Raw genomic sequence first — 23472 nt, forward strand, 5'->3', positions numbered from 1 at the left:
TATTCTTGTTTTATGTCCTCTTGTAAGCACTTTTTAGCCAATGTTATTATTATTATTATTATTAGTAGTAGTAGTAGTAGCAGCAGCAGCGTTATCATCAGTAGTAGTAGCAGCAGCAGTAGTAGTAGTAGCAGTAGCAGGAGTAGCAGTAGTATTATAGGGTTCCCTAACACGCATGCGCGACATAACAGCTACCCTGTCAGTTCGAAACCAAGCGAGGGAAAACAAACCAAGTTCGTACAGACAGCAGTAAGTTTTCTTGCTTCATTTCCAGTATGTAATGTCGTATTTACTTTCAAATTGTGACTGGTAACGATACAAATGGAGGTCCTCTCACTAACTGAATGTGAAATGTGGTGCCAGTTGCAAGAAGCTTGTTGAGTGACTACTTGACATTGGGTTAGCCCAGATACGCTTCATTTTCTTATGGAGATACTGTTACGCCAAACCCCATTAAAAAATCTCGCAGTTTAATGTTGCCTTGCTTATCGCCAGTACACATCTCGTATAACATGGGTTAAGACATTTTTCGAGTCAATGGGATCCACTGTTCAATTCGGCGTACATCAAAAACACCACGCAGCACTTATTTCAATAAAATGTTGTCTTTAATAATTGGTTTGCACACAATATTATTTCACCAAAAATACGCCGACCGTGGTGGGCGGTACCGAGCACAAAGTTGATATTTCATTAAAATTAAGTGCTGCTTGGTGTGTTGCATGTGTGCCGAATTTTCCAGAAGAGCCTAATGGTTCGTTAAAGATCTGAGGTTATATTCAACCATCTATGTATGTTTGTAGACAAGCAAGGACACTTTAAACTGCCAGATTTTGGCATAGAGTTTGGCTTGTCTGTCTCTTCATACACGAGAGAACAGAACTTTATCTGGCTAGCTACGCACTCGTACGGTTAGCTCAACTACCTAACGTTAGCTTACTTTAACGTAATATAGCAAATACATTACTGTGTATGCCAGTCCATAAGCGATTACTAAGACGATAGCAAGTTCATGCTAAACTAGAGGCGAGATAAATTGTTGGCTAGCTAGCCTCTTTAGCTGGCTAACTGTTAACATGCTATATCTAGGTGTAGCAGATAAATCAGGCACCTAATAGAGCTGAAAACTTTGATATTGTGGGGGGCAACAAACTGTAGTCACTTTGAGAGTGTCACTATTCATCTTACCTGATAATTAATGTAATTCCCCTTCTTGAACTGCGCTCAGTTAAATGACATAATGCCTGGTGGACATGGTACACATAGATAACTATACAGTTTACTGTAGACACAGCTGTCCAACTTATGGCTGTAACTTCAGATGCCTTGGTTAATTTAATTTTGTGTTTTGACGTCAAATTCTTCTTGTTTATTCTTATAATATTTTGCCATGGGCATGGCAATGGCCACAACTAACAAAACCAAATTAAGAATCTAATGTAGTTTGCTTGTGTTTATGGAATATTATTAAATATCTTAGGTACTAGTCATAAGTTGATAATTCCTACAGTTATCCATAAGACCTTCATAAGAGCCACTGTTCAGCAAGTTCTTATGAGTCTGGTATTATAGTTTGGTATCTTGAACGGTGAAAATGAAAACCACTGAAATCATCCATATTTACATCTTTCATTTAGGCATTTAGCTGATGCTTGTATCCACCAGCATTGTAGTCACCCAATGGTAAGGAGGTGAAGGGTCCAGCCATAGTGTCCTATGGATTTCAAGGCTCCAAACCACCTCAGTGTGACTACATGGTTGTTTTATAGCTGCTTCAGAGACTCAGAGCTCTGGAAATAACTACCTTCAGAATTATTTGGGACATTACAAGAGGCCCCAGGAGGAAACTGCAGAGATTATTACTTTAGTGAATAATAAGAGAGGTATCAGTGGAAACTCCCTCTGAGATCTGCACTCACATCTGTGTACACCTGATGTATTGCAGGATGTATTACAGGAAATAATTCAGCGCTGCCACAGATTTTGAAAGTTTACTTGTGCTTGACATTTGTTATTTTCCTTGCACTTCTCTGTCTTACATAATCATTCTAGGGCTACAGGAATATTCTGTTACATCTATTGTCAGCTCCCTGTGACCTCTGACCCTTGACCTCCTTACTTTCAGTTGCTTATAATGATGGTGATCTAGGAATAGAAACCGATTCTGCTGTTGACCTCATTGACTACGTTTACATGCACACTAATAATGTGATTATGCCCAATCAGAGTAAGGTATTATTCTGATTAAGATGTTTACATGACTCAGCAATTCCTTTAAATCCTGTTTACATGCTACTTGTGGTTATTTGATTATTTGCAGAATTGTGGGTAGTTTCTAAATCCGTCCCGCCACTTTATACTTCTGTTGTCCCGCCATCAGCAAATTCTGCCACAACAAGCGACACTCTGCTGTTCTCCCATTTCATATCTGTTGCTGCCGTTTTTATCGGCCTATTCCAGTTGCAAAATGCCGTCCTCTTGACACTTCTGGGAGTCTTTTGGAAAGGAGCAGACGCCTCACAGGCATCAGCTGTGGAGTTGGCCTTGCCACCTCGCTCAACGCGGCGTCTCTGGATGCAGATAGGGAGCAATGTGTGACGTCCTCTTTGGTTCATGCGCAACTTGGTCAGAGTGGAAGAAATGCAATTAAGGCCTTTATAATGCGATTAAAATCACAGTACTCCACATATCTTACTGTGATTCTGCTTACTCCGACTGAGCAGAATCACATTAACATAATCAGAGTATGATGTTTGTTTACATGTGCTCTACCTTACTCACATTACTGCCTTAATCGCATTATAATTGGATTAATGGTGTGCATGTAAACATAGCCATTGTAAGAATAAGAGCATCAGCTAAAAGCCTCAAATGTAAAAAAAATGCAGTAAGTGCCTCAGCCCTAATGTTTGCCATTTTAAAGCTGATTTGCCAGTTATTCCTTCATGTTTTTCCACCCAGATAGATTGTGAGGGTGGTAGAAAACGGTACAAATCAATTTTAAATGCTAACATTTTGTTGAAGTGCTGCTTGGTCGATCAGATGCACGAATAAAAGATGAGGCTTTAACGATTCAGAAATGGGTCTAGTCATGTTCTACAAGGTATGTTTGCTGATAAGCAAGGCAACATCAAACTACCAGATCTCTGCATGCAGTTTGACGTGATGTTCTCTCTCACAAAAAGTATTTTCTATCCTTTGCTTTATTAACTGAAGAGCAGCTCCTCTTTAACAGTCGGGCGTGTGTTCGTTTCTTTATCCACTTTTCACTATGCTCAGTGTTTAGGTGAGTTACGGTCGGCAGTGTTCAGAGCCTGCAGAAGGGAAATCCAGTGTGCGCTCGTACTCCAGGCGGTACGGTAGAAGTCAATCCAGCATCAAGCAGCTGGAGGCTGCTGGCTGAACATCCACAGACCAGGAAGCAGCAGCAACACTGAGCTGCCACAGAGCTTTGTGTTAACAGGTGGAGGTTTTAAAGGCAACGCAGTCACTACAATCATGCGCCCCCCTCCACCCCTCCCCCTTACCTCCACCCCCCCATCACCTAGAAAGCGCCAGCGTATCTGTATGAGACTATGCTTGCCAGTACAGACCAACACCAAACACCATATACAGCCACAGGCTTCGAGATAGTCATGGCTGGGCCTTATATCAACCATGAGCCATTTTTATACTTAGCTCAAATTGACTCTGTCATTGTGCTAACCTAACCTAATGTTCCTTACAAAATCTCTCGTCTACTTTAATCTGCGCGATGTCATCCCACTGAGATTTGTTTGGCTAAATTGCCCAGGCTGGAGCAATCATGCCAGAATCTGAAACGAATGAGGCTTTAAGATGCAGCTAGAGTCGTACCATGGATCTCAGAGAGTAATGGCGGAGGCCCAGGGTAGCGTAATGATAGAATGAATTATCACTGTGTGAAGAGGCGCCTTATGGAATTAATTAGCCACTTATATTTTCCTGTCTCTCTTTGTCCACACAGTTCCCTCCTGTCTAGATCCGCCCGCATGGCTGGGCAATCTATTCAACTCGTGTATTTTCCTCTCTGATGCGCACCAGAGGCTCCTATTTCGAGGACCCAGTGGAGGCGCACAGGAATATTTATTAGCTTGGGCACTGAGGAGGTTACTCATCCTCTTTCTGCCTGCCTGTGAAAGTTAAAAGTTCAGTGCTCCCTGCTTTTGAAGTGGAAAGCACATACTGTGGGATGAATCACACAATGTATGACCCCTGCTAACCCCCCTGTGTACAGGTGGATAAGGGTGTGAGGAGGCTGGACTTTAATCTGGCTTTGGCATCAGGGCAGAAAACTGTGGCAAGTAGGAAAATACAAAGATCACCAGCCACTTTCACTTTTTTTTAACCAGACAAATTGATTTGGAATAGAGAGGAACCTCCAAACGATGGCTGGCTACCTGCCAAAGAGCTGCCAGAGCAGACGAATGTACCAGCCACAGGCAAAATGACCTGCATGTGTCTGGTGTCTAGTAGGGCTGTCAGTTGCCCCTAACAATCAAATGTGACTGTGACCCGACTGACAGTCAAATTTGCATAGTACTGACACATGAAAGCAGGACACAAGGAACGGACAAAGCGCTCTAAACGGAGATTATTTGGAGTTTCACAGCATGTGGTCTTTGCGTTATTCTTGAAAGATCTGAGTTGGTGTTCTGCTGATTCTCGGCTTTCACTGAGGGGAATCCAAATATCTTCCCAACACGGCTTGGAGGAGGAGTCAGGAGGAGAAGTGATCTCCTCGTCAGGCTTGGTGTTTTCTGCCAGGATGCCGCTAGCAAGAAAGTGAGTGCTAAAAACAAACTAGCAGGCTGGTGGAGAGCATCAGAGAGAGACTGAGAATGAGAGTCTATGGAGCCGAGGCATGAGGAGCCAGGGACGCGCTCGGTTCAATCGGCTGTAAAAACAAACATGCATTTTCTGACACATTTGACGGGCAGGTTGTCCAGTTGTCATTTCCCACCGGACTGGCGTGTCTTCCCTCCGGTCCTCAGCTGTAGGTTAGCTGTGCATTTCTTATTTCCTGTAGGATGTGACAGACTCTGGCTATGATGGACACACAGACTTCACATATCTTACTGCGATTGTGGTTACTCCGACTGTGAGCATAATGGCATTAACATAATCAGTATGGTGTTTACATGTGCTCTACCTTACTCGCATTACTGCCTCAATCGCATTATAACTGAATTATTGGTATGCATGTAAACATAGTCAATGTTAGCAGAGGAGTCCGCTTGTGAATCTCAGTTTCAAAGCAGATCTAGACCAAATACACAGAGTTGAATTTGTTATTTTTCATATTTTCTGTGAAATGGCTTGTTAGCGTAACATCTGCTGTTTGGTGTATACTTTAACCCGAAGCACCTTTCACCTTGACCCGGCAAGGCCTTATATAAACTGAACACAGCAGCAGCAGCATCTCTGTCAGGCTGTAATTCCTCACGCACACTGGAGACACAGAGAACACAGAGCACGCTCCCTCCGGCTATGGATGTGGTTACATTGGGACAAGTCTTTTTCAAGGCCTATTTTTGGGAGATGTTTTTTTATGCCTCCGCGCCGGCGACAGCTGTGGCCGGAGGCATTATGTTTTCAGGTTGTCCGTCCGTACGTACGTCCGTCCGTCCGTCCCATTCTCGTGAACGCGATATCTCAGGAACGCCTTGAGGGAATTTCTTCAAATTTGGCACAAACGTCCACTTGGACTCAAGGATGAACTGATTAGATTTTGGTGGTCAAAGGTCAAAGGTCACTGTGACCTCACGTCCGTCCCATTCTCATAAACGCGATATCTCAGGAACGCTTGGAGGGAATTTCATTACATCTGGCACAAACGTCCACTTGGACTCAAGGATGAACTGATTAGAATTTGGTGGTCAAAGGTCAAGGTCACTGTGACCTCACAAAAGATGTTTTTGGCCATAACTCAAGAATTCATACGCTAATTATGACAAAATTTAGGATAAAATAGGATAAAATGATGAAGTGATGACATTTTATATCCAAAAGTTCAAAGGTCAACTTCACTGTGACATCGTAATGTTTTGCTTACCACTGTAGCTGAGAAAACGATCTTGGGTCATTCTACAAAAACGGTGGAAGTGCTGTCACTTACTTTTGCAGACACCAAAATCCTTTAAGTTGACCTAATAATCACATGAATTATATATGTTCAATAAATAAAGACTGTCCTTGCAATGATAAAACAAATTTATTGGCGGAGGCATACAACCGCGAGGAGGTTATTTCTAGTTTTTTTTTGTTTAGCGTCTTTCTCCCTTCCCTCCCCACAAAAAGAGAAAGAGACAAAGATTATGCAAATGTGAGGCAAGTGAGATTTCGGGCTTGGCGAAGGCGCCGGCGGGTGAACGGTGAGGACAGTTTGTGTTTGACACACAGCGGCTGTTTGTCAGCGAGGCCCCGCGAGGCGAGGCAGCGTCTCAGTACAGTCGTCACTCTTTATTTTCCCCCTCCTCCGCCTCCTCGTCTCAATCCCGACCCGACGATCCTCTGCCACAGCGAAGAGGTTCGGCACGGCAGATTATTTACATCTTCTGAGACGCTACCTTGCTTGATTTCTGACATCAAGCCGATTTGCGAAGGTCTCGGTACGTGAGAGGAACAAAAACAGCAACACGGGAACGACAATGTTGAACATGCCAGCTTACACTGATATGGTGCAGCAATTACATGAAGCAAAGGAAATCTTTTTTCCATTTTGATTTGTTTGTTGAAGTGATTATTTGTTATTGATAATTTGGTCATACCAATATTTTCCTGTTCAAAGAGGTCTAATAAGCAGTCGTTTGTATCAGACTAAAGATGACTGTGCTTCTGCCATCAAGGCTCCTAAACTGGATCGTCCTGCTGAGGAGTTTGGGTTTGCTAATTCAGTGTCATCTCTTAAAGCAATATTCCACTTAGTTTTAGCATGGGGGTTGTTTGGCACTTGACCGCCATGAAAACCAGAATCTAATCTAATCACCAAGATCAGATGCAGCTGGACGAGTTTGTAGCGTTCAGATTTTAGCTTCCCATTCATTTGAATGAAAACTGACATTGAATACGTTGGTGAACAGATTCAACAACAGATCCTGCTGTTAAGACAACAAAGCATCCTGAGTCTGTTATCATTTTGCATTTGTATTCTTGGTTTACAATAAAATTAGTGTTTAAAAATAAAAGTAGATCCGGTCTCCCAAACAAGAACTAGGCCTGTCTCTCCAAACGGTAGGTCTATCCCTCCGCTATGTTCTCTTCTATCAATAAAAAAGCTATTTGGTGAAATTCTGTTCTAAAGCGTCGGACCAACAGTCAGCTGGAAATCACAGCAGCAGATCTGTTGTTGAATCTGTTCTCCAACGTGTTCAATGTCAGTTTTCATTCAAATGAATGGGAAGTAAAAATCTGAACGCTACAAACTGGTCCAGCTGCATCTGATCTTGGTGAGTAGATTATATTCTGGTTTTCATGGCGGTCAAGAGCCAAATAACCCCCATGTTAACACTAAGTGGAATATTGCTTTAAATAAATTCTAACGACACACTTTTATAGATGGATCTTTATGTCATATTTTTGACCTGGTGGAATGGCTTTGCCCACTTTTTAACCTTGGGTTGTTTCTTATGGTTTCATTTATTTTATTAATTACTTTTTGAATGTGTTTCCCAGTTTTTATATCTTCTTTACATGGTTTGTGTCATTTTTTGCACTATAAAAAAGGCTTAGTATCATTTTTGTCAACTCATCTGACAGCTTTGGCCCTGAGTGGCTTACAACCATAAAGGGATATTTCAATTTAGTTTAATACATTTTTCATATGTGCATAGGAGCTCATTAAACCTCTAACCACCACCGTTAAACCAGTGAAACTGGCCACTCGGGGCCACAGTCAGCACCAGTTAGGTCGTTTAATTTTGAAAAGCTTGTCCAAAAAAATCTGCTTCTACAAACAAGGGAAGATACACCAGGGTAATATTTATTTCATCCTGCGCCCTGGAGCTAACTTTGCAAGAGGCAACTTTTAGGGTTCGACTGATATGGTTTTCTGAAAGCCAGTGCTGATACATACAGTATATTTCTTATTGAATGGCTGATATTTTGTTCCAATATTTGGTATCTTTAAATTTGGCCAATTTCATGCCTCATTTACAAGGATTCAGTGTTTCCCCCAGAATTTTCTTCTTGTCAGGTTGAAAAGCCTCTGAAACAGCATTTAGACCAGAGCAGCGAGAGTTTTTCCAGTAGAGAAAAATTGAGTCTCCCCCCTTAACCCTAACCCTTATTCAAACCCCAAACCTGTCTTGATGCTGCATTGCATTCTGGTCTCTCTCCTGCTCCTGTGGTGGAGAAACTGGTCTCTCTCCTCTTCTACGATGGATTTCTCCCTGTATGATTGTTGAACGTCTCTTGGTACAAAATGGCGGCTCTAGAAAGAAGCCCTCGCTCTTTGATTCTGAGGGACTGACACCAAAACCTGACGTTTGTTTTAGGACGCGTTCACACCTAGCCTGTTTGGTTTTATTCATCCAAACCCTAGAGCGTTTACTCGTTTACTTTGGTTCGTTTGGACAGGTGAGAACGATACCATTCAAACTCAGGTGCATGACTGAGTTACCTGTCGGTCCATGTGACCTTTGTTTACAACTCTTGGTCTGTTTGTAATAAGGCAGTGTGAAAAAGGAAAGAAAACAAACTATAGGTGTGATTGCACCCTTAGATCGCTGAAACATTTTCCTGCAATCAGACTCTTGTTTTAGGGTGGATTTTCCCTTTAAAATCGGAGTCTTGTCTCCACAAGTCACTCTGTTACACACTCAGTGCACAGCAGTCATGGTTAGGTTATATTATGAAGCAGGGGGTTCCCCAAATTTTTGATTAGCCAGCCAGATGGGAAAAGTAACTGGCTAAGGGATGTTTGTGGCGGTAAGATACATTTTTCCGGTGATGCCACTTATTACCAAACCTTGAATATGTTTATGAAAGCGTGACAATTAAAATAACATGAATAAACATTTTTATTAAAGGCTCAGTGCTCAATTGAAAAATAAATGGATAATCTTTATTAATTGTGAATGTTTAATGTACTTTCTTGAGTCAGTGCAGAAATGCAATTTTTAATTGTAGGAAATAAGTAGGCTAAAACAAAAATATTATAACAAATAGTAATAAATATAAGAACAAAATTCATATTTTAGTCTTTTCAGAGCAATATTGGATCTCTCTCCTGAGTACTACTGCACTCACAGAACTGAGATCCAATAATTATGGAAACATAAATCAGTTTAAATAATGAGGAAATGCCCCAATTTTACATGATCATAACACCTGCATACTGGGGCTTTAACAAACCCTCCGAAAACAGAAGCTGTGATCTTTCCCTGTTCCTCCCTTTACTTCTCCCATTTCTATTTTGAACATTGGCAAAATGGAGTCAGTGTGCAAGTGGGACTTGTCAGGATTGGTTAAAGTTGGGTGGCAACATCAAAATCAAGGACCAGAATGGCTCGCGCAGATTAACATGATGTTGTTCAGTCAATAGCCTCTTTAGACCCCCCAAACTCCAGAAAAGGCTACATACTCACTGCAGATAAACAGGGTTGTCACTCCTCATTGGAGCGCTTAAGTTCACTCACAGTTCAGTTATTAAGGAGAGTGACAACCGATTCTACAACCGAACTCACTACCTGAAAAAAATCAGGTATTGACACTGAATGTGAGAGCGGTTTCGGTTAGTCCGAGCAGGGTGTAGCAGAACCGGACTGGACAACTTTTTGTTATGTGACGTAAGGTGAAACACGTTACGTAACATTACCATCGTTAATTTGAAAGAAACAGAGGTAAGTGTTGTGAGACATTCTCAAATTTTCTATCCAGTGTGTTTCCTCAACATTGCGGTTGTTCCTACCAGTTCTGCGGTCTTCGGCGCAAATGTTGCGGTTAAAACTATAAAGTCCATGCGGTGAAAAAAGAGAATGTGACGCCGCTGTCAGTGGCGGTTTATTAAGACCTTATGGATACATTGACACCTCTGGTTACTGGTGTCAAGTAAACCGAAAATACAGGCAATGGTAGCCGCCATATTGAGCTGAAGTAAACGTTACTATGGTTACAGACATTATTTACAGCCATCGCAAGATCATAGGAGTGGAGTGACTCCCGTACATACACAGTACATACACAGTAATGTTACTCCGGTCTGCTCCAGTGTGTACCATACATATGTGCATTCACTCAATTCGGTTGTCACTACCAAATTCTGGCAGTGTGTACGCAGCCTTAGTGACATTCAGTTATAAAAGTAGCCGGCCAGACAGAGGTGGGTAGACGGCTAAATAGCCGGCAGCCGGCGTTGGGGAACCCCCTGATGAAGCCAGTGTCAGGTTCTCCTTATCAGTTGCTAGTAGGGCTGAGTATCGGTACTCAATACCTTTAAGGTATCGACCGAAATAATCCAGTACCAAGTAGTATCGAAACTTCTCCAGTCAAACGATACCTGCATTCGATACTTTTTGTACACAGATCTAGAAAAAAATGACTATTTGTATGGTTTTGCTCGCAGCCAATCACCGCAAGCATTCTTCGATTTAATGCGACGTGTGATTGGCCCACTACCGCAGCAGCTACAACCCATACAGTCTGTGGTGGTGAAGTCGAGTGCGGTGTGTGTGACGGAGTTGGCAGTTCAGCGTGCCGAGATGCCACCAAAACGTAAAAAAAAAGGTATCGAATGAAGTACTCTATTGGTATCGGTATCACTTTAAGGGTACTGGTATTGGTACTGGTATCGTAATTTTTTAAACGATACCCAGCCCTAGTTGCTAGTAGAACCTGGCTCAGTGAATTGAAGTTCGACATGCGCTGCCCTCTAGGAAGATTTCTCTAAGGATTCCCACTGCAAAGGAAACTTCCCGTCTGCATGCAAACTCAATGAGTAGAGTAAGACAAGTGAGAGACTCGTTTTTTATATATTGGCAGAATCTGCTTTGTCAAAGTCCTGTCTCCCACCTTTTTTCGGCTATTTACATTTATTGGTAAACATTATTTTCTTCGTTCCATCGGCATAAGTTTCCTCCGACTGGATTTAGGTGTTACACTGAACAGTTTAAGAAATATAAAGAAAGAGATTCACTTAAACACAACACGCGTTCCTTTATTTGCTAGAAGTGATTTTCAGACTGTTCCTCCAGACAATGGCAGTGAATGGAGAGAGAAAAAAAACACAATTCTCCAGTCTCCTCTACCGGAGCAACAGATCACAGAGAATCGCCGATTTTGGGGTTTTATCATGGAGGAAGAGACACAACTCAAGATCCTAGCAAAGTTCAGCATCACTTTAAATAGTTTTTAAATTGGGCTCTTTGAGATGGGCGGCCTCGTCTCCAGCGCCGCAGAGCTTCACTCCCTCGACACACTCCCACCGCTCAGCGCTCACAAGCTGCTTCTGACCTGATAAAAGTCCCCAGGAAATCACCTGACGTGCTGTGTGTTTTTATTTCTTCATTTATTCATTATTTGCACCGCTGCATGAGTATAAGCCGCTGGCAGCTGGCGGTTTTATGTTCTAGAAAATGAGCGTCCCGGTTGCAGCCAACGCTGAGCTGTATAGGTTTTTAACAATACACTTGAGACCATTGTGGTCCATGATTAAAAAGCACACTTAGGGAAAATTGGAGATCGTAAAGCAAAAATAAATATGCGTGCTGTGCTGAGAGTTTGGTTCGGCATCAAGGTGGATGACAGGAGAGAGCCACCTATATGAACGATCAAGAGGATTGTTGCTCATGAATTCAGTACGCAATTTAATGGCATACAGGTGATTATTGTTATACTGTATAGAGTGTTGTTAGTCGTATAAATGGTGATGACAGCCGTCAATCATGACTTGAAGTAAAACATTGGCAGTATGTTGGAATAGCTAATTCAGCGCTGATAAGGCCGTTAGCTGATGTGACTGACAGAGAGCAGGTAGAGGCACTGTGCCTTGCTCAACGGCACTTCAGCAGCACACACTGGCTGTTTTGAGGAAGCCTGTACAATTTTGTTCTCTGGAAACATGAAGCCATCCGGCCACCATTTCTGGTCAGCAGCCATCCCCTGGTATAATTTTCGTGTGGTGGTTTGGGCTGATATTTGATATTATTGAATTTTGCGATATTTTCTGCTGTATTGAATATCCCCACCCACCCAGCCTGGGCACCATGTGTTGCTTAGATCACAATAGTGCTAACATTTAAACTTATAAACCTATAATCTTCTAGTGGTAGGATAGGCTAGTAGATAGGCTTTTTCCACAATCGGCCCATTTTCCTGGAAATGGCAGGAATGAGCAAATTGCACCAAATGCCCATTGTTTTTGCTTGAATAATAAGATCAAATTTAATAGCCTTGATATTTGATGCAATTTAGAAGAAATAAACTAAAATACAAAAAAAAAATAAAAAATCCCTGACTTACCCCCGCTATAATATCGTATATTGTGATATTTTGGCGGGACAGCATCATGATATTAGATTTGGGATATCGCCCCAGGCCTAGTGAATCCATAACCTGGTATCGGTTATGCCGTCTATCCTCTCTCTTGTTCGACTATAAATTTCCCCATGAATCATTTTGTTTGGATGAACTTCAATTAGCCTCTTAGCTAATGAGGGCCCTTCAGCAGCCGGCTGTGGGCCGCGGTGACGCTCTGAGGAGCAGGAGGGCAGCTGTCGGCTCAGGTGGCCCAGCTGACGTTTGGCTGGTTCAGCCTCCGTCCCGCTGCAGGGAGCAGTCTGGTGGATATCCAGCCCACTGATATTCCCTGTTGTGACGCCGCTGTGTGGGAAAGGAAGCCCTGCCCCTGTTTTTTCTTGTTTGCTCTGCCATTTTTTGGGCCCCTGCTCTTTCCAAACTAGCATTGAGTGAACTGAGCAGCTCCCAGTGGGAATATGTGGAGCTGCATTGATGTGAAGCAGGACGCTGCTCAGAAAGAAAGTACTTAGTGCTTACTTATCAAACTTTCCCTGTGTAAATAAGGGTTAAAAGGTTTAACACGCATGTAATTGGTGATAAACTGTGACCAGATTGATGTAGATTACTTTATTGGGACAAGTGGTAGCCTAAAGTTGGCCTGTACTGGTTTAGATAATAAGGATGTTCATGAATCTGCCTAATCAGTGATCTGTTACTTAGGTCTGTTCTGGACTATGTGCAACATCACTCAAACATCAGTTATCAAACTAAAAGATTCATTTTGGTCTTTATCATAGTGGGAAAATGTTTTAAATTGACAGGGTCATATAGCGTAATAGCATTGTGTGATGTAAACACTGTGCTTGCTGGGTTCAAAAGTCAAACTCTATTTGAATAATTTGCCAAACTGAGATTTGAACCCGAGACCCCGCATGAAAGCCTGCTGTCCCACCAGTGTGGCTGCCAACTTCTAGGTGTTGTATCTCTGTATCCTGCGGCTCTCTGTGCGGTGGGGTTTTTGGAAATTTTTGGGAAGCGACCAATTGACTGACTGACTGCCAGAGTGACTCCTACTAGCTGCTGGTCGCAGCTGAAAAACAGTTGTCGTGCCTAAACATAGAGCTGTTTTGAGCTCATGAATGAATCACTCATCCTCGCTCTAATTTGCGCCTCTGGCTCCTCCCCTCCGGGCTAAATTGGAGGGATTTTTTTTCTGCCTGACTAAGCGGCTGACTGTATGGTTGAGTGACTGGCTCGTCTGCCTCCCAGGCTGTTCCTACTCTGCCATCCCTGGCCATACAAGGTAGCGGTTTGGGACTCGCCAGTCAAATCTCCCCGATATCAAACTAACGAGCTCTGACAGGAAGCAACGTGCCACCTGCTGGGAACACGGCCAGCACTTTCCTGGGTTTTCTGTGATATGCCTCAAAGACTTTAACCTGCCTGTGGTCCTGTCCACATTTCTCTCGTGTTGCCTCTCGCGGATTATATCCAGATAACGAGTCGTGTGTTGTAGGGCAGGCAGGGAGGCCCCAAACTGAAAGTTCACAGGTTGGATCTCCATAACACTCAGCTTGTCCGTCAGCAGCTGTGTGTCCTGTCAAAGTGTCCCGGAGCGAGGACGGATACATGCCTGAACGCTACGGAGATACGATACATTTCTGTCCAAACAAGCCGTACGTGAACTGAACATTTGCAAATGTTTCAAAGTTAAAATCATGATTTGCAAACCCAAACTTTGTTCCGTAAATCCAGAAATGGGATTGTACAATTCTACAAATACAAACCTCATGTTACTATTACGAATCAGCATTTACATCCTCATTTCTCATTTTATATATAAGTTTACAGATTTACAGATTATTTGATATCTTTCTGACATTTGTCAGTTTGCGTCCCCTGCTGTTCCTCCTCCTCCACCTTGACTCATTGTTCCTTTCCTCTTTTCGACTGCTGATGAGTCAACCAAAATATTTTATTCAAAATAGATGCATTAGTTTGAAGACGTCAGTTTCTATGTTTATCCACTTCCTGTTATTGTTGTCATTCGATATTGTAAGCATTGGTAAGCAGCCAACAAGTTCCGTTTTTCTAGTTGCAGAGAGATTAAAATGCAATTGTATGTTTCCACAGCTGAAAGACACAATTTGTGTAAATGGTGATTTGTAGGATTGTACTTGGAAGTATTGGTAATAAGGACGGGATGATCTGCTTATTTCCTGATACGATTCTATATGCGATATGAGGTTCAGGATTCAATACAACCAGGATGTGATCAATAAAAGTTCAGTGACAACAAAGTCTGACTGTGCAGAATTCTGTTTATTTCTGAGACACAAATCTTTCTAGCGATGCCATTGGCTGCTAGAATGTAAACAACAATTTAAAAATGTCATTACAAAGTGACAATAATATAATTTGGATGGAGAGCTTGTGAAACTGTGATGGTCAAGAGTCTCATTAGTGATTACTACAGCAGAATAACATGGAGCTGATATCACCATTCATGTTCCTGACACAACATACGGATTGACACATTTTTGTGTTTGCGATGTATTGAATTTTGATATATTGTCCTAAACCTAAAGGGTAATAATCTAATTTCTGGATTTACACAGCAGTCTGGGTTTGTAAAGCATGATTTTACAGTCTAAGTGTTCAGTTCCCGTACAATTTGTTTGACAGAAATTCATATCATTGTTTTTCTTATTCATTTCTCCTAGGCCGTCTTGCTGTCATGCCTGTCCATGTGGTTTCGGGCGGGGCCGGTCCCGGTCCCGGTCCCGGCTCCCAGGTACCAACTCACCTGACGAGGATTCCCATCTCGCTCATCAGCACCGCCACAGACTGCTCCGACAAAACTGTGAAGGTGTGTTTGAGGCAGGAGATACGTAAAGGCTTTTTATTGTAACACAAGGCTCCAATTCCCTGTTATCTTATTGCTGCGTTGTCTTCTTGAAATATTGATTGATGAACATTCTTTTTTATAGAGTTGCAGAATAAACCTTTCATGTATTTTTCCATTTTTCTCACTATGTTGCGACACTAACACCCATCTCTTTTTTCCTTGATTCCCTTTTAAGTTACCTGTCACCAGGTAGCCGTCTATTCACATGCAGCCTTTTTTTTGTACTTGAGTGTATTTGCTTCCTCTTGTTTGGGAAACTGCAGGAATTTATGACCAAAGCAGCAGACTAATCCACCTTCTGTCTCCCACTTCATTTCCCTGAGGCGCTCATCAACTGCAAAGAGTTTTCTAATGTCAATGTGATCTGCTGACGAGCCTTTACTGACGTATCGTAGAGACGAGTCGTATAGCAGAACATCTTAGAGGAAAAATCAATTAGGGCTAAATGCTTCCCCAATTTGTCCTCACGTTCTGCCTTTTTCTGTCATTCCGGCAGGGGAAGGTGGTTCACAAAGGCCCGCTGGTGTCTTTAAAGAATGACGAATTCATCCTGAAGACCGTGATTCAAGGTATTATTGAAGGAAAAAAATGTGTGTGTGTGCTATACAAATATGTGTATCTGTGTGTGTGTGTATGTCTAATGTATTTTTTACCAGGATTTATTCGAAGCAACTGCCCGCTGAGTAGTATGATATCACATAGGGCTGCACAGTTAATCGTATATTAATCGCAATGTCGATGTTGGCTTCCACAATTAATTGATTGTGGCCGGGGGCGATTATTCACGCTGGGTTTAGCTTGCTCTGGTGTAGGGCTGCAATGATTAGTCAACATAATCAAAACTCAAATTACTTGAATTTTGACCCAGTTTGCCGCTGACCTTTCAAAGCGCGTATAAACTCTTCCATTAGCTTGGATCCAAGTGTAGTATACAATGAAGCACGGGTTACGGGGTAAAATATTTCCTTTTTAATATCCAACCAGAGACGCAGTACACAGGCAAACGTACTACTTCCTTATTTACACTAATTCTCCCGCGGGTCCTTATGGGAAACTTCAAAATAAAAGCCCACAAACACCCAAATAGACTTCTTACAAAATAAGTGTCTTAGAATACAAATGCCCAAAGGCTACAAAGGTGATGGTCCCGGAAAAAAAACAACGGACCCGATGCACCGGAATCACGGGTACAAAGATTTGTACATTTGAATGTTTTTTTATTTATAGGTTTATAAAATACATTATGAATGTGAAGGCATTTCGGTTAACTTAAAATGCTCAAGTGCAATAAAACAAAATGGATGAATAATCGTGATCACAATATCGAGCAAAATAATCGTGATTAGCATTTTAGCCATAATCGTGCAGCCCTAATATCACAGTTTTTTTAGCTAATGATAGCTTGTTTTCTCTCTCACATCACTCCCCTCGTCCGGTCGCTTCACTGGCTTCCCCCCCTCTCTGCTCACATCAGATTTAAGACACCGGTCCTCTCCTGCAGGGCAGAACATCAGACTGCCTCTCCCTATCTACAGTCACTGGTCAGGTTCCAGACTCCGCCTCGTTCGCTCCGCTCCTCCACTCCTCCACTCCCGCAGATCGCCTCGCCCCTCCATCGCTACGTGACTCAGAAGTGACTAACTCTGATTCTACTTATTCCTATTAAATGTCTTAGCTGATGAAGACTGTGATGCACAGTTGGTTTCACTACCGTTGACAAAATGCACTTACTGTAAGTCGCTTTGGACAAAAGCGTCTGCTAAATGACGTAATGTAATGTAATGTAATGTTTCTAATACCCATCTCTGGAGCGGGCTGGCACACATATAATGGCCACTGTTGGTATGAGGAATCAAACCAGCAGCCTTTCAACTACAACAGTGCAGGAAATGTCTTTTTTGTCTACTGGCAACATTGGTTGATGGTTTCCGAAATTCACTGTTTTCCCAGCCAATTTGGCTATATAATATATAATATAAATAATGGTTGTTTTCCTGGTGTCTGCAGAAAAACACTCACTATTGCGCTGTGAGTGTTTGCTGCAATTTGCAAATTTTTTGTGCCTCAGAGTTAAGAACGCAGAGTTTTATTCACTAAGAAATATTGCAAATCAATTTGTGGTGCAAACAAGTCCTTGAAAAGAGCACTGAGCAAGCAAATAACCCCTTCGGACCCAACTGCAAATAGCTTCAGCTTTTAGACCCTTTAATAGCAAGGCGGCACGCTTCGCCCCAAAGCCCCTTTATATCTGATTTGGTCATTTTGGTGATACAGCGCGCTTTTCCCTGCACGGACCTGAAGTGAATCTGGGCCTTAATGTCACACTGCTTCTTAAATTCAAGACCTTAGTTAAAATGTCTCCATTAGTGTTGCATTTAAGTTTAACATTTTGTTTTTGAGGTCTTAAAGTGTTGAGAAATCTGCCCAGTCACACAGACCAATATTCTAATAGTGTCATTCACATATTTCAGCGGTGAAATTGGTCTTGCGTTTCATTCTGGCTTCTGTCCTAAAATCCTTAAATTTAGCTTGATGAGATTTGCAGATACGCTGGTCACCTGCCAAAGTGTCTGGTAGAGGAGAACAGTTTACGAGCCGCAGCCAAAGACTTGCCAGCATTTGACAGGCGGCCGCCGAGTGGCCACCCTGCTAACCAAACCGACCTGCCACCTGGTGACAAGGAGCTGTTTGGAGCCTTCACAGCCGGCTGCTTTGTGTCTGGAGCTGGCAGGATTGTCTCGCTGTAAGCTATTTAGCTGGAGGGGATGTGGATGGGATTGTGGAGAGTAGAAGGAGGCCAGTGTCTGCTATTGTTGTCTCATCCAAGGCACACTTATCTCTTAGCAGCGTGATTAAAACACCACAGAGAAAGAACTGGCTCGTATTGTTCCTGTACTTATTTAAATGCATTGAGATACTGTCCTTGTTTCCACCTATATATATATACACTACCAGTCAAAAGTCTGGACCCACCTGATTGAATGTTCTGTGTTTCTCATTCTCTTAAAGCCATTTTGATCTAAAGGCTTCTGCTTAAATGTTTGAAATGAGTTTCTTAGACAAATATAAATAGTGAAGTTGATGCCTATGTATGAATTTCTTTCCAAAGCCTTTGCCTTTCCATCAATTATTGTGTAATTTCATAGTTTCTATGTCTTAACTATTATTCTAAAATGTGGAAAATAGTAAAAAAAAAAAAGAAAAATGCAGGTGTCCAAACTTTTGACTGGTAGTGTAAATATATACAGTATACCATTAGACACTGCAGTCAGGCAGCCTGGCCTACTGACAGGTCTGAATACAGACAGCAAGACCTCACAAACAGTTCCAGCCCTTCTGATCTGAACTGCTGCTTCCTGAAGCGCTCCAGGTTAAAATCGTTGGCTAAGAACTTTCTTGCGTCTCCTTTCAGAGGAAGAGTCCCAGCCGAACTCTTCGTCGGCGCACCTGTCCATCAACGTCGTCCTGTTTGGAGCGCTGGCTCAGGAATTCTCTCAAGCTGTCAATCAAGGGGTAGGTTGAACTTACTGCATTCATGATTTTTTTTTTTTTTTTTTTAAGAGTTATCCCTCCAGTCAACAGAAAATCCAAACACTCAGGAAGTTATGATGTCTTTAAATGCACTTTACTACAGGCCTGGAAAGACTGGACCAGCATAGAAAATGACTGTTGATTTTCAGATCTTAACGTTTTGAGTATTGCTCAAAAAACCTGGAAAATTCAGATTGTTCAGTCTCGACACTCATGTGAGTCCATAATGTATGTAGTTGCAGAAAGTCATTTCACTTGTGAATGTGAAGAATAATGTTCAGCTGTAGATAGAGACAGACAGAGAGACAGACAGACAGACAGACAGACAGACAGACAGACAGACAGACAGACAGAGAGAAAGAAAATAAATGCAAAATAGAAGTGAGGTGCTGAGGCTCAACTAATGGTAGAAATATGAAGAACTAGCCAGCACTAATTCAGCATCCTGGTCCATCCTCTGTTGTGTTCTGTTGCCATTGGCTGCTAAATAAAGATACAGATTATATTTTTAAACAGATTATTATTATATTTGGATAGTGCTGGCTGTGTTTTCGTATTTATTCTTTGGAGCCACAAAAACTAATGTTGGTTCCCAATCTTCCCCTGGAGAGAAAATGCAATTTGAACTTAACTCTTTTGTATGGTAATCTATTGTTGTTTACTCTCCTTGTTGATTTGAAACAATTTAAATGAATACAATTTAAACAAATGAATTGAATCTAAAAAAAAATTGTTTAGCATCTCAATAAAGTGGTATTCACTGTCTTCTCTGCCTCAGCTGATTGAAAGTTACTATTTTGGATGATTATTCTATTATATTTTCATTTACAAAAAGCTAACCCAATGAGAGAACAGAATATAAGAACGACATATAATGATGCTGATCATTTCATTCCCTGGTGTGATGATAAAGATTACTCAGATGGTTCCTGGGACAGAAACTTAACAAACAGGGGTATTTTAATGTTGTTTTCCTCTACATTTTGGTTGGTGTGTTGGGTCAGTTGGGTCAGTTGGGTCAGTTGGGTCAGTTTGGTGGTATAAAAGCTGCTCTTCCCTTTCTGCTACATCTCCTCTGTTGTGACTGGAGCTTGTCTCATCTGTTAGCTTGCTGCAGCAGCTACTAGTTTGCCTCCGAGTTTTTAGCTACACCAGGATATATGTTTGTTTGTTCTGGTGTAGACTTTCACATCCGGCACAGACCGAGTGTACCAGCTCTGCTTGTTCCCTGATCCCTAGCAGGCAAGCAGGCTTGGAATCTAATGAGAAAAAAAAACAACCTTTAGCCACACATAGGTTTATGATTCACCTGCCACAAATAAAAGCACAGCCAGTAGGTGGGTTGATGCTGGTAGTGAATCTCCTCTGGGACCCTTGACTGTGTTAAAGACATGCCCGCCCCCGCCCCCTGCCCCAGCCCTGCCCGGCCCTGCCCTGCCCTGGCCCCGCCCTGCCCGGCCCCTGGACCCAAATTCTGGCGGCAGCTCGGAGATGCTTTGGGTCCTTAACCAAGCGGCCAAAACCACGGGTGAATTTTGAAGCCATATCGGAAGTAGCGGCAGCAGCAGTTCTTCTAACGTCTGCTAGAGTCCGGCTCCAAAAAGACTCCAAACCTCCAAGTCAATGGACCACAACCCAACTTCTGATAAAAATATAAAGTCAATACATTTTTTCCACAAGAGGTTTTGGCCTCAGTAGCTAATTTCACTTCTTCTAATGTGTGTCCTTATGGAGATTTTCAAAATAATAGTGTCATTAACAGATATAACAGATAAAACACAGAGTTGTTTTCCTAGTGATTGACAGGTCGCCTGTCCAGTGATCGACAGGTCGATTACGGGCCAATAGCAGGCGGAGCTGCAGCTCTGCAGACGACCCAAACTCCGCCCCCTCCACCTTGGCTCCGCCCTTTGCCTCTCTTTGGCTGCTCCGGCTCCAAAAAATGTCAACATGGCGGCGTCTGTAAACACAATCTGCAGCTTCAAAACGACCCTTTAGAAGACAATGGAGGAAGAAACACTCACTACTCTCTACATCTGTTTTACAGTCTATGGTCGTAACGGGAATCTTACCGTTCCTGTTCTCCCACTAACATGGTCGTTTAAAGCCGGTCACTCCGGTCTCCTGATGAGAACCATGTACGGTTTAAACGACAAATCGTCATCACAGCCCGTCCCGAAATCCTTCCCCACTTCCCAATCTCTCTCCACTCTCTCCTGGCTGTCTTCAACCTTTATACCATCCAACTGACCCAACTGACCAATCACACTGTATGGAAAAATGTTATTTTCCAAAAGCTATTTTTATGATTGGCTCAGACGAGTAAGAAGAAAATAAACTTTTTTTTTTGGTACATTACGTCTGTACACTTGGTATTAGTATTGGATTGTATTGTTACACCTTTGTAAGTACATAATGTATTAGGGAGAATACTATTGTGTGCTTAGAATACATTTCCATAAGTTAATAGACTGGAGTAAGGCAATTGTAAAGTGTCTCTTTACATGGCATTTTGGAATGGACAGTGTATAGGAAGCCCATGTACTTCACTCTGTTCTGATGATACAGCAAAGCTTATTGTGAATGCATACAATAGGTACAAACATAAAAACATGACTTGGCCGAGGAAATGCATTTTAAATGCATTTTACATTCAAATTTCCCAGAGAGAGGAGAGAAAAGAATTGTTCAGTGTTTCCGTCAGACGCTCGGCTCTTTCTTTCTCCCGACGGGGAAACGACAGATTCTGTTCTCCCGTTTCCGGCTCGACCGGCTGGCCTTCATCCCAGGTTTTCTCCTCTCGGTCATCATGTATCCACACAGTCATTCATCAGCCAAACAAAAAGGGGGGTGTCCATATTACAGAGGCATAAAGCACATCACTGGATGGCATTTCTTTGCTTTGAGGAAAGCGGGGGGGGTAATCCTCAAAGAGATGCTTGGATGTCTTCTCTGCCGTTGCAGTCAGATCAGAGATCCGCTCATTGTTAGTACAATCTCAACAGTCCCAGTGACTGAGAGCGATACGCCTTGATGGAGAAAGTCACAATAAGTCCTACAGCAATTATCCTGGACCGAAAGTAGATTAGGGCCCAGCCAGGGAAGCGTGGTTCCTCTGAAGGAACGGACGTCCTGACGGGACTCACTTACTGTCTGCTGTGCTGCTTTCTAACTCTCTTCACTCACCTGCAGTACCATGAAGATACAGGAATCCATGGCAGTAACAACGAGACAAAGAGTTTCACATTAGATACTGACACACATGGTGCAGGAAATGTAAAGATTAGCTGGAAACATCGGCCGTCGGCAGCTTCAATCCAAAAATATTCTCAGTGTTGTCTCAGTTATTGATCGAACCCTGGTTGGTATTGTGTTTATGTACAGTCCGCTGTCTATTCTTTGTTTCGCATTCTGAAATGTGAGGTGCTGGGTTAGGGTTAGGGTTAGGGTTCAGCTCTGTTGAACTTGGTGAATAAAGTGTGCACCATGTCTGCATTCTCAATTTATATATCGAGTTGCTGCCTCATGATTTGCTGTTTGGAGCAGCAGGTTCTTAACAAACAGGTGTACCTAATAAAGTGGCCGGTGAGTGTATCTGGACATAATAACTGTTAGGGCTGAACGATACTGACAAAAAATCTAATTGGATTATTTGACAGAATATTGCAATTACGATTTATACTGTGATTTATATCTTTGCAAGTTTTTCTTGTAATAAATCTTTTAGAACTTTAAAATTGTTTAAAGAAAAGCGATTTTGTTGTCAGTGTGCAGGATTTACTGAGTTTGAGTTAAAGGTTTTGATTCATGGACCAAAGATTACCTGCAGCTCTAAAACTCCAGTTTGGACCAAACTCTCTCTAAAGAAATTGAAAATTGCAGAAGTTCACGTTGCGATTTCGATTTATTTTTGATTAATTGTTCAGCTCTAATAACTGTTGAGATTCTTTACAGCAGTGTTAAAGGATAAGGCCGGTGTTTTTTAATGTATTGCTTACCATCAACAAATCCCATGAAAATAACAAAATCAACAATGCGTTTGCTCTACTCCCGTTACTTTCTGACTTCCCATGTACCGTTTTTAGCCGTCAATCCGGAAGTCATTGGCTCCAATTGTAAGCTAAAAACCTTTAAATACAGCTCACAAAGACATAGTTTACATTTTAAAAATCGCTAACTGTTACCATGAAAAGTCAGGCTGTTGTAGTTATTACCAAATCAAATTCAAATGGGAACAAATCCTTCATTACGCCGGGGACTATTTTCTGTGCTACGGAACTACTTTCCTGAGATGGCAAACGTGTTTACAGCCGGCTTATTAAGTTGTTTGAGGAAAAAGTCGGCCGGCCCGGTGCATCGTGATGATGGCAAAACAAAATCATTGCTGATTTTGTTATTTTCATAGGATTTGTTGACGGTAAGAAATGCATTAAAAAACACCAGCCGTATCCTTTAACAGGCCGGGGGATCTTTACATGACCTGAATAGGGACAGTGAACACATCGGGGAACTTTATTGTGGTTGTTAATCTGTTGTCACTGTGTTTTGGTTTTCCTGCA

At 42.2% G+C, this 23472-nt stretch overlaps 1 protein-coding gene across 1 annotated transcript in view; it reads left to right on the forward strand.

The window, feature by feature from the left end:
• Nucleotides 1-219: 219 nt before the first annotated feature.
• The window catches only part of pot1 (protection of telomeres 1 homolog), a 72002-nt gene continuing 48749 nt past the window's right edge, over nt 220-23472 (forward strand). The window contains exons 1-4 of the mRNA XM_071915203.2: nt 220-249; nt 15198-15343; nt 15879-15951; nt 18795-18895. Coding sequence (XP_071771304.2) covers nt 15212-15343; nt 15879-15951; nt 18795-18895 — 306 coding nt within the window. The 5' untranslated portion in view covers nt 220-249; nt 15198-15211. The remainder of the gene's footprint in view (nt 250-15197; nt 15344-15878; nt 15952-18794; nt 18896-23472) is intronic.

Source organism: Centroberyx gerrardi, chromosome 4, assembly GCF_048128805.1.
Source record: "Centroberyx gerrardi isolate f3 chromosome 4, fCenGer3.hap1.cur.20231027, whole genome shotgun sequence".
NCBI classification, from domain to species: domain Eukaryota; kingdom Metazoa; phylum Chordata; class Actinopteri; order Beryciformes; family Berycidae; genus Centroberyx; species Centroberyx gerrardi.